The sequence below is a fragment of the Notechis scutatus genome, chromosome 2 (assembly GCF_049901735.1).
Source record: "Notechis scutatus isolate UNSWTSFEM ecotype Mainland chromosome 2, rNotScu1.2, whole genome shotgun sequence".
NCBI lineage: Eukaryota > Metazoa > Chordata > Lepidosauria > Squamata > Elapidae > Notechis > Notechis scutatus.
Genome location: NC_142010.1, coordinates 113,829,197 through 113,841,871, shown reverse-complemented (window position 1 = coordinate 113,841,871; position 12,675 = coordinate 113,829,197). Strand labels below are relative to the sequence as shown.

Below are 12,675 nucleotides of genomic sequence, written 5' to 3'. Positions count from 1 at the left end.
GAAATTCCCCCTTAATTTGTAATATCTGTCAGAGCTTTGGTTGCTGAGAGTTGCAATTTAGTAGCTGATTCTCCCTTCTTGGAGTATTGTGACTGCTGATGGACATATTCGAAAGAGGACATTTCTATCACCGCTGCTGGGAAACTATCAGTCATGGCAATGGGACACATTCTGAAAAAAAAGTGTTACGTTACTGAGGATTTTAGGTATTTGCTAGAGAATTTATACTTCTGTTGCATCAGCAGGCAGAGATACTCACACCCTGTGTACGTATACTGCAGTGCATAGGGGAACTACTATTTTAATTTATTGAAACCCCTCAGCACATTCAAAGAACCTGTGCAAGCATACCTCATTCATACTTACAGACTGAAGTTTTCAGGTAGAAAGCAGCGATTCCTAAGCAGCCCTGCCCAAAGCTGGACTCCAACAATACCAAAGATGAAGAAAACAAAGAAACAGAGAAGGAGGACATTCCCCAACATAGGAAGTGTGTCCAAAAGCAGGGTGACCAGGATGCGCATACCTAAGAAAGCAAATAAAAGTCGTGTTTTAGGATGAGAAATTCTGCTGAGTTAGCTCATCCTGATTGTAAGAGAAGAAGGATATTAGAGCTAATAACCATACAGGAGTTTTCTCCAATTTAAATGTGTCGGGACTCTGCAGAACAGGCTGGGAATTCTGGGCTGGGGGTTGTCACATAATTTTAAGATGTTAACATGGAAAGGCTGTTTTGCAATGTGATCTCTCTGGATTTCTCCCTAATGAGTCCACATCATATTCTAATTAATCAATGCTAATCTAATCAGGTGCGGTAAGAGTCAAAGGTTCACAGTTGGTATGATCCTGTGGGCTCAGCAACACATATCAATCACTGAAGACATATGGGAACATACCACCCTACAACATATAGGAAAGTAACCCACGTTCTTTACTTTTTAGAAAAAGAAAATGTACAGTCAGCATGATGGACAATTCTGAAGTACAGGGGTTCACCATGAGTTCACCATCACAGATCCAAGGAAATCCAGAGTTACATCTTAGTATAGATGAATCTTGATAGAAGTATCCTTTTTGTACGTTAAAAAAGCTGTATTGCTGTTTCTTTAAAAAACAACAACCCCACTTTCTTACACTTGATTAATAGCTACAGTATAAAACAAAGGTATCAGAAACAAGCCACCAGTAAAATGTCATACTTAAATTTATGGAGCATGACTGCAATAGTGTACATTTATTGGCAGAGAACTCCATTGAATTTAACTTTAAAACATACTGAGCTTTGACAGAAATCTTTAACTAGCTGTAATGTAAAATGCCTGACTTTGTTTTATAATATTTGTTCTTTGGCTTTGTTTGCTTATCAAAAACATTTTGTTATCCTCATTCATTTTTCACTTAGGGGTAGATAATTTAATTTCCTTCAGTTTTTAATTTTTCCTCTTATAAATCAATTCTATCTTCTCCTTCTATATCCAGCTTTCTAAAGATTTGCCTGTTACATATACATTTTGTATGCAATGTTGTCTAATGTTGCATTTTTAGTAAGCAGGTTTCCTAAATGTAATGCTTTTTCATGTAATTTAAAACCCTTTTCCTCATATTTTTGTGCACATTTAAGACATGCATTTCATATCAATGCAAAGCTCTGAGAAATGTAGATATTAAAGGATAACTGCATCCAGATCCAAATTTTCATTCAGGAGATACAAACTTGGCAAGTTCCTATCAAAATAATAATTCATGGCATTCTGCCCCATCTGTGAACAAAACTTCATTGATCATCCTGGACACTCAACAGATGACATAATTATCTCTGGTCTTAAAAGATTGGAGCCCAATTTTCTTTTATGTCCTCTCTCCCGTTGGATTATAGTTTGCTGTTCAGTTCTAAAGGGAATTCAGTAACCTACAAAAGTTGTTGTACTCATGATTACATCTAAATGCCTTGCTCTAATTATTTGGAAGTTTTATACTATAGTTGTAAATAGATTTTCAAAAATCTATTTCATTCTAATCTGGCATTTTCTTCTAAGCTTTCTTTAAAAAATAGATTCCCTTCTTCCCCTCATTAGCACTTTGTGGAATTGCCATTTAATCATGCAATGTCGTTTAATCATAAGAGTTATTCAGGGAACACTTTGTGGTTTGTAAAGGGATTGACATTGCTCTTAAGTTTCCAAGGCTTTCTGTAGATGAAACACAAGTGGAAAAGATCCCTTCCTCACTTCATATGTTTAAGAAAAGTGCCTCCATCCCCAAATTACTCTTCAGATATTCCTTTTCTAGGGAAAGCATGCATCAGTTAATATTTGTGTTCAGCCTATCATAGATACTTCTGTAGCCTGCTCTCCAGCAGACTTCATTCATGGCTTTGCAGGCTATACAACCAATATAGAGTTCATACTAAAAGTCAAATTTCAAGCTACATAACAATAGCATTCAATATTGAACTCTACCTCAGTCATCTTTAGGACAGCACCAAATATATAAAAACAGATGCAGTGCTATTAGGGTGGACTCTTCACAGTTATGTGTGTTTGTGTATATATTTTTATTTATGGTTGTATATGTTGTGTGTGAGTGAACACACAAATATTACAACAAATATTATATTTTAATCCAGTAAGGAAACTACTATGTCTGTCTGTGTACATAAACATGTTATGTGTGAATAGGGTTTTCTAGGTTTTCCTTCTGCATTCTGTCCATTCTTTTAACTCAGCTACATTCCCCATTACTTGCTTGACTTCTTGTTAATATTTTGCTCAGTTTACAGGCAAAACTTTTACAGGAGAAAGATTCTATCTCACTGCCTATCAATCTTTGTGTTCTTACTTCTCATAAGCCAGTAAGAATTATAGGCACCTGGCAAAGAAGCTATCCTAAAAGTTCCATACTCCCCTACCTGTGTATTCATAAAATCTCTTTATGCTTTTGTTTCTCAATACATTAACATTTTCTAAACCACACTGACTCTACTCCGATTGCAAATATTCAAAAAATTATAAGAGCATTTATTTTTTCTATTTCCCCTCTTGGTAACAAAACAGCCTCTCAAGCACATCACTTGATGACCTGCCTTAAGTCTGTACATTTATTTGTGATTCTGACTTTTCCTCATTTTGCTTCCTGGGCAGTCTCACTCTGCTGTGTAGGATCAAAGATAAATTACCCAGGATTTGCAAATGTATGAAGCAAATTATATCTCCAGTTAGATAGAGGCAGATAAATTCAGCCATATATCTATTCTGCTTGATGGGGGAAGATGTTTCAATGGAGGTGCTTGTATCATAAAACGATAAAAGCAGCAGCAACAATAACAGGGAACATCCTGGTAGATTAAGTTTAATTTAACAAGATTAGAAAAGCAAATATAGCCTACGGACTTCCAGGTTCTGACAGATGGATCCAGGTCAGAATTTCTTGTGCTGTCAAGGTAACAGACAAATGCAACCAGATGGGTCTTCTTCTATGCTACAGAGCTTTGCACCTACTTAAGCTATTAAATGCAGGATGGAATTTTGACTTTTATTTAGGCACTCTACTGAATTAGATGCATCAGATTTCAGATGCTTTGGACTTTCAACTAATATGACTTGGCTTGACATAATAATTCAAACAACCTCTTGCTTTTGTTTAGGAAAAAGAAAACCATAAGGTATATGAAATAGAACAGGTGTTCTCCACTACAACAATAAATAAATTGTTGTAACCCTTCAGAAGTAATGACTTCATTAGGTTTAAGGTTGTGAAAGAAAAAATGCACAGCTTAGCACAAGTTACGAAACACCCATTATATTTTTTTGGCTTAACATGACTTCTATCAGATTGGTCATGCTTAACTTTCTCATTTATCCCAACATTTCCATTTTGAAATTCTAGAGATTTATAATAAATGAACATCACTAATATATAGACTTCTGCAGAGACTCAAAGGGCTACATATGTACCTAAGTACAGTTGCAAGTACTGTTACATACCCCCTTGGTATTCACCAGCTGGTGAGAGACCATTTGCCACCCATTGTTATGTTGTGCTTGGCAGTGATTTTGACAAACAACTAGACCCACAAGTTAGGCATCCTTTAAGATCACTCCAGGCTTGGCTCCCTGCTTTATGCAAGTGAGTTCACTTCAAGTTTTCCCATTCAAAGCAGGACCAAGTTCTGACACTGCTTCCACTATGATCAGTTTAAAAAAAATCTATGACCCAAGTTGCTCAAGATCCTACTGGGGGACAGGGTTAGTGGTGGTGGTTTAAGAACCTGCAATTGGAGAATCCCTGACATAGAAAATAAACTAATTTCCTAAAACATCTGACCAGTAGTTTGCAATGAAGGTGCTGCAATCAACTTTTGACTTTCAGAGATACAAAGGAGTCCAAAATACAACCTGTCAAAATTCAACTATTAAAACAAAAGCTTTTGAAGCTCCCTTATAGGCATAGGCATTATAGATACACAATAAATTCAGGTTTCTTTGTGGTTTGTATTGATATCTCACCTTCTCTTCAGCAATTCAGGTAGACTTACATAGCACTTGCTCTTCCAATTTCTCCCCACAATAGCAACTTTGTGAGATAGTTTGCGGTGATGATCCGTATGATCATCCAGTGAGCTTCTTTGACTTGTGACTCTTCAGTCCTAATATGACTGCTACCATCCCATAATTCTGGCTTTACTGTCATGATTTATTATCATTGGGTATTTGACCTTGAAAAACTATTTTTCCTAATTTAAAATTGTGTGTGTGTGTATGTGTGTGTGTGTGTGTGTGTGTGTGTGTGTGTGTGGTAGGTATTCAGCTTTGTTCGGGTATTTTCCCACGTCATTGCAGTTGTGCTTTTAAAGTTGTAGCAACGTTTCGGCAGAATCTCATCTGCCATCATCAGGCTAAAGGGGAGACATAACATACATACATACATACATACATATATATATATATATATATATACATACATACATATATATATATATATATATATATATATATATATGGCGTTCGGCTTTGTTCGGGTATTTTCCCACGTCATTGTAGTTGTTCTTTTAAAGTTGTAGCAACGTTTCAGCAGAATCTCATCTGCCATCATCAGGCTTCTGTATAGTGTTAGTCTGTGAGTCAGACTTTTACAGTGGTTTCAGATTTAAATTTGGGGCAGCCTATTGCTGTGCCAGAATGGTTTTTTCTTCATCCTGATTGGTTGGGAGTCTTGGTCTGTGTTTATTGGTCTCGGAGTTTGCTGTGTTCTGCTTGATTGGTGTCTCTAATATCTTCTGTCTGTTTTTTGGCTCTTTTTGTATCTTGATTGGCTGGCAGCATTGTGTTACTTTATTGGAGGCCTTTAGTGCAGCTTGGCTTCAGGTAAATGGACGGCTATCATTAGTTAGGAAGCTGGGTTTCATCTGGGTGCCTGGTTGGGGTGTGTTTGAGCTGGAGGTATCAGGGGGGATCTGTTTGTGCCCAGGTGTTTGCCTGGCTTGTGGTGTGGAGATTTTTTTGTTTGTGAGTGCAGGCTTCCAAATGATTGACAGCCTGGTGGAATCATCTCTTCTATTCATGCTTTCTGGTCTTTTTTCAATCTCTATGGCTTCTCTGATGATTCTGTGGCTAGGGTTTTCTATAGTGGCTAGGGTTTGGTGCCATTGAAGTTGATGCTATGACCTGTGGCTTCCATGTGTTGGACTAGTGAGGAAGTGTGTTCCAGCTTTTTGACTGCATTTTGCCACAGGACATGAGATTGATTTTAAAAATACCAGAACTATCGCCAAAACCGAACACTTCAACAACAGAATAATCAGAGAAGCCATAGAGATAGAAAAACGCCCACACAGCATGAATAAAAGAGATGACACCTCCCGCTTACCAGCCATTTGGAAACCCGCCCTCATGAACAGACGAGTACCTAACATGATGAATGACACCAGACCCACACCCACGAGGGCCACACAAGATGCCACCACCACACTTCCACGTAAAAAGCAGACTCACACCCACACAGAAGATGAGACACGACCACAGACCAGAAGCCGCACTGCAGCTGCATCACTACCCACTTCAAACCCCTCGGAGCCATACATGAAGCGAACTGACCCCCACCACGAAGATGCAGCACGACCACGAACTCGAAGCCAAACAGCAAGATCACAGCTCACCAGCTCAAATCCCCCAGTAACTAAGACCAACCTGAGCACAACCAAGCCCCCACCTGAACAGAACACACCTCCAGCCAATCAGAACATGGCCAACCCCCCACCCAATCAGAACACAGCCAAACCCCCAACCAATGAGAACACACCCCCACCCAATCAGAACACAGCCAAGCCCCCACCCAATCAAGTCACAGCCCCACTAGCAGTTAAAAGGAAGAAGCAGCTGCAAGCTCACATCACTCTGAGAAGCACAGAGCTGAAGACAGAAGCCTGAAGATGATGAATGAGACTTCATCGAAACGTTGCCTAGATACTTCCAATCTTACGCGGAGAAAACCCGAATAACCAAAGATATATATATATATATATATATATATATATATATATATATATATATATATATATATATATATATATATATTATGTCTCCCCTTTAATTGCAGGCGAGCAAAACAAAAAGCAGCCGTTTCAGAATTAATTCAAATCAAAAACAAACCCTCACAAGAGAACGGCTGGAGTAAATTCCAATACACAGCAATAAATCCACACTCTGTCCGGCAATTCTGGCGTGGCAGTAAATCACAAGCCTCAGAGAGTTTGCTGCATGTCTTCACTCCCAATTAGTCACTTTGCTTCTGGCGAATTCCACCAGCCCAGCCGTGTCCTTTTATTCACTTATGAAGCATGCTAATTTTCCTAATTAATGACTAGCTCGATGCTTCCTTTCTAAGTGAGTTTGTCTTCTCAGCCTCCTTCTGTTTCTGACGTCTAGCCATAAGTTCTCCAAATTTTCATCTCCGCTGGAAAACTCTCTCATGCCTTCATGTCAGCCATTCCCGGCTGCTGATCAGATAAAGAACCAGAGGAGGTCGAAGGTCCTGACAACTCTATTAATTCAGGTCTATCTTCCCTTGTTACATCCATCTCCTCATCCTGGTTACTATCCAAATCGCTAAGCAATGCCGGCTCATATTTTGCTGCCATGTCCTCATCACTTGAACTCATATCTGCCAGAGGAGCAGAATCCAAACCCGGAGCCACAACACTATCCCTCACCACAGGGCCCTTCCCCCGGGTCTGACGATCCGGATGCGGTTTCGAAGGGAAACGTTCATGAAAGTCCCGAATAATGTCTGGAGCATGAACTGCGGACGCATCTGTCCATGAAACAACCTCCGAGTCATCCGCTCTCCTCCCGACTAAGTACTGGAAACAACCCTTTAGCCAACGCGAATCAGTAACGCTGACCACCGTGTCATCAACATCAGCCTCCTCACGGGCGTTGATGGGGAAGTCGTACCAGCGGGAGCACGCAGAGGACACTCCGGGGAGTCAGGAACCAAGAGGGAACGATGGAAGACAGGGTGAATGCGCAGGGGAAAAGGAGCTTGCAACAATACCGCCCCGATAGCTACATTAGAGGCATCTGTCTCGACCACAAATGGATGATTCGGATCAGGATGCCTCAATATCGGCTCGGCCACAAACTCTTTCTTTAAAGTTTCAAAAGCCTGTTGTTGTGGGGGCCCCCACAGAAACGGGACCTTCTTACGGAGGAGCTGAGTGATGGGATCCATTAACTTAGCAAAGTCCGGAATGAAGGTCCTATAGTAATTGGCGAACCCCAGAAGACGTTGCATGTCCTTGACTCGACGAGGGGCTTCCCAACTACACAAGGCCTCGACTTTTTAGGGTCCATAGCGTAGAGTTTATGCTCCCGAAGATGCTGAAGCACTTGACGAACCTGCTGAAGATGGTGATCCCTGGACCGAAAGTAGATCAAAATGTCGTCCAGATACACCACGACAAACCTATCCAGCATGTCCTGGAAAATGTCGTTCATCAAATGCTGGAATACCGCGGAAGCGTTGGTCAGACCAAATGGCATGACGGTGTACTCGAAATGACCATAACGAGTGCCAAACGCCATCTTCCACTCGTCCCCCTTGCGCATCCGAACCAGGTTGTAGGCCCCATGCAGATCGAGTTTAGTGAAGATAGTAGCCTCCCGCAACCGCTCCATCAATTCCGGAATGAGCGGCAAAGGATAGCTATTCCTCACTGTGATGGCGTTCAACTGTCGGTAGTCACAGCATAAACGGAGCTCTCCTGACTTCTTTTTAACAAAAAGAACGGGAGCCGAAAGAGGGGACGACGAGGGTTGAATAAATCCCTGAGCTAAGTTTTTATCTAAAAACTCTCGGAGCGCAACCAACTTGGGCTCCGACATGGAGTATAACCGCCCCTTTGGCAATGGAGCATCCGTATCAGGTCCACGGGACAATCATAAGCACGATGTGGTGGTAATTGATCTGCCTCCTGTTCGCTGAAAACATCGGAGAAGTCCGATAGCTCCAAAGGTATTGAGACAGCAGGAGCGGCGATATCTTGGCCAGCGCAGATATGTCTCAGGTGGTCCACACATTGGAGACTTGGAAAAGAAATGGCGTTCTGCGCCCAAGCCACCAACGGATTGTGCAAACGCAGCCAGGACACGCCGAGAACCAAAGGGAGATGAAGGTTCGAGGTGACATAAAAACTTATCGCCTCTTCATGATCCCCAATAAGCATACGCACTGGCTGGATGGTGAAACGAATGGGCCCAGACTTGAGCTCACGCCCATCCACGGTTTCCACCTTAATGGGTGGATCCACAGCAATCAAGGGAATTTCAAAATGTTTGACAAAAGCCCAGTCCATAAAGCTGGTTGTAGCCCCTGAATCCACCAGCGCAACGGCGGGAATTCCCTCCTTCTGGGACTGCAAAAAGATACGAGTGTCCAAAAGTAAATGCCGAGGAGGGCCAGGATTTACTTCAGCAATTTGGGGTGGGGGTGTAGAACGTGCCCGACCTAGGGTTTCCCCCGAGGTCAGGCCTACCCCGTTTCCTGACGGGCCAAGAGTGGTTTCGGGCACGGGTCTGCGACTCCCTCTCCGAGTGCAGGAATTAGCAAAATGTCCCGGACCCCCGCAATAAAGGCACAAGCCTTCCTGGAACCTTCTCGAACGTTCTCATGCCGTTAAGCGAGGGCGGAGTGCGCCTAACTCCATCGGCTCCTCAGTCTTAACCGTGGTTTGAAAAACTTTCGGTGGCGTGGTTTGTGCACGAGAAAAAGAAGGCGGTTCCACAACGGGCCGTTTACTTCCGCGCTGTTGTAAACGGGCTTCAATACGTAAGCACTGGATTACCAATGCATCCAGAGTTGAAGCCCGCTCTGCATGGACTAACTCATCCTTGATGGCATCAGACAAGCCTTCCTGGAACGCATCCATATGAGCCGGTTCGTTCCAGTTAGAGTCCATACACAGCAAACGAACTTCTGCAATGTATTCCTGCAGGGGACGTTTCCCCTGATAAATGTCCCGTAACTGTCTAGCCACAGTTTGTATTTTAATTGGATTTTCAAACATAACTCTCATTTGTTGTAGAAAACCCTGAAAATTGTCCAACAACGGGCTATCTTGAATTAACAAGGGAGTAGCCCATTTGGCAGCCTGCCCAGATAATAGGCTAATCATAAATCCTACCTTAGCCCAGTCGCTTGGGAAGTCTTCAGGCCTCAAAGATATAAATAATTGGCACTGCCCCAGAAATGCCGGGAACATGTCCGTTTGCCCTGAAAATTTCTCCGGCATGGATACCGGGCTTTTCCTCAAGGGAGGGGCTGAGGGAGCAGCAGCAGGACTTTGCAAGCTGGAAATATGATTCACCAGTTGTGTCACCTGTTGGAAAGACTTTATTGCCTTAAATCAAGGAGCATCTGGCAACTTAATGAAGAGGATTTGTTGTTTTTAAACCCTTCAAGTTATTTAATGCTAGAGGAAGAAAGCACCCTTCCATAACTACAGTATATCCATACATGTCCTCATGCCGATATTGTGTCTAATAACTCATCCATCCTTTTCCATCACAAACCACTAATGTCTCCAAATCAAGGGAATTAATGGTAAAAATTAAACAAGCTGAATAATTCACGTGAGACATTAACAAAAAGAAACACTTCAGAATGAAAAGCAAAACACAAAAAAGGCAAACACTTTTGGAAACAAAATACAAACTGTTCATCCTGGGTTTGATCATAATAACATGAACCACGCAGAGTCCTTTTGGTAGTGAGATGGGTGTGTATAAATCCGATAAATAAATAATTTCCTCATTTTCTGAGGGGATGGCTCAAATGGAAGAACAATTCATCAAAAAGGAACCAACTGGATTATTTATTCATAATGGTCTGGCAAACACCCCAATAATTGATGTGCTGAAGGAACAGAGGGGAGCATATTCAGTGCAATTTTGGAAAATATGTAATCTCCAATTTATTCTTTCGATTCCTCATTATCAGAAACGATGAACTATTACCAAAGGGAGCGGGAGAAGGGAGAAAAGAAATTCAACTTACTAGGAACTCTGTTAATGGCTCTCAAAGGCCGGAGTACCCTGACTGTCCGAACAGCTGAGAAACTGACATTCTGCAAGTCCAAAGAGTATTCCAGCATGCTGCAAAATAAGTATATATGCAAATATATTATATGTACATGTCATAAATAGAGGAAATATTTCAGAATTCTGCAGAAAAAAACCAGATGAAGCATCCAAACCGAATATACATATATGGTGATTTTTTTAAAAAAGAAAAAACAACCCATTATTGGATTTCTCCCCATCAAGGAATATTCCTAGAGCAAGGCTGTCAAACTCCTGGCCCACGGGCCAGATGCGTCATGTGCTAGCCATGCCCATGCTCAGTTTAGCGAATCGTGAAAAAGTCCCGATACATCATGTGACGCCACCGTGACGATGTGAGTTTGACAACCCTGTCCTAGAGGAATTCATTTATGAGACATTTGCACGCCAGATTTAAGTTTGTGAATCAAAGCTATTTTGTAAAGTGTTCCCTCATCTTTATTTTGGTTATTTTCTAGGTGATAAGTAAAGTTTTCCAAACTTTATTGTACTTTTCAGAATGGAGAAATTTGTTCACATAGCATAAAAACAATATGAACTAACTAAAGCTTTCGAATTTGAATTTGGTTTCCAACATATGGGAACTATTCAAAAGTGATCCAAGGTATAGGATCTACATAACGAAGTCTTCATTTATGGCCTACCTTGGAGCAGAGTATTCATAGAAATATGAATTATCCCATGAAACCATGTTTACATAACTGCTATTTGCTTCAGCCTGAAGACTCCTCTTAAAGCAATAATTTGGGAGCATTCTTTCTTTGCTCAGTCTGCATTCATCTGCACTTCTATTCAAAATTCCACTGTCCAAACCATTTAGTTTCTTTCTTTGCTTCAGATCCTTTTCCTGGCTTCTCATTCCTGTCTCCATCTGGTGCTCTGTCTTCTCTACAAAGTGATTCACAGTTTTCCAACTTTTAGCTTTTGTTTGTGCTTATTATTTCTTTCTTTGTGACTTCCTTTCTTTCCACAAAACAAAAGTCTCTGCTCAATTCAACACTCTTTTCATTTTTTTTCCTGGTTCTAGAAAACACCCCTCCTGGATGTGTAGGACGCTCTTTCTCTTCCTTTCCTCAAACAGAATGGGACAACTTGCCATGGCCAACTCACCGTGGCCAACTCTCCATAGCCAACTTGCTGCAGTCAACTCTCTACAGCCAACTTGCTGTGGGATAACTTGTCACAGGACAAGTCAACAAATACAAAAGTTAAATTAATTTCAACAGAACCATAGCTAATAATAAAATAAAATAAAAATAAAGTCAATTCAGAAATACAAGACTTACAATAATTTTGATGAAAATGTGGTCACCAATAATAAAATTAACCAAATGAAATTATTAATACAGCTTTGAATTGTCCCATGGCAAGTTGGCCGTAGTGAGTTGTCCCACTGGGATTTGGCTGTGGCAAGTTGGCTATGGTGAGTTGGCAGTGCATTGTCTTAAACCTTCCTCAAATCCATTCTCATAGTCCCTCAAAGTGTGTATCTAATAGTACAGACCATACAGTCCTTCATTTGCCTCCATTCTTTCCTCCCACCCTCTCACTCCTGTGATAGGGCCCACTCTCTGTCTTAAAAGGCTGTCCTAAAGCTGTAAAGGTTCAAGTGCACTGATAATACAGAATAAAAGAGCTACAACGTCATTTATATTTTGTAATTGCTCTGAGAGTCTCAGGCGTCCCACAGGGAGGTCTTTCCTAATTTTATCCAAAACAAAGTTACTAGTCCGAAGACATGAATTCCATGGCTGAGTATAGGCTTACACCTGGATCTTCACAACTACCAATCTAGCATTTCAATCATTTTTCCAGGTTCCATTATTCTTTTTCAAGTCTCTTGGAAAACTAAACCAAAAACCAAGAACGTATGCATCACTGTGAAGAGTGTCTGGACTCAGAGAAAGAAGATACTTAGGGAGACTATTCCTTCCTTTCTCCTCTTTGAGTTCAGCAGCCAACCACCTGTCTGTCTACATTAGCAGCAAGCATTCAAAGTTCTATAACAACTAGGATAAGCTACGATCAGATTACATTTTAGTTGGAAAAGCTGTGCAGA

At 41.2% G+C, this 12,675-nt stretch overlaps 1 protein-coding gene across 9 annotated transcripts in view; it reads right to left on the bottom strand.

Moving 5' to 3' along the window:
• The window catches only part of LOC113411908 (voltage-dependent T-type calcium channel subunit alpha-1G), a 227,083-nt gene that overhangs the window by 197,833 nt on the left and 16,575 nt on the right, over positions 1-12,675 (bottom strand). For all 9 annotated transcript variants that reach the window (XM_087955877.1, XM_087955876.1, XM_087955880.1 and 6 more), the window contains exons 3-4: positions 10,552-10,649; positions 367-526 (exon numbers count right to left, since the gene is read on the bottom strand). In XM_087955877.1, the coding sequence (XP_087812003.1) occupies positions 367-526; positions 10,552-10,649 (258 nt within the window). The remainder of the gene's footprint in view (positions 1-366; positions 527-10,551; positions 10,650-12,675) is intronic.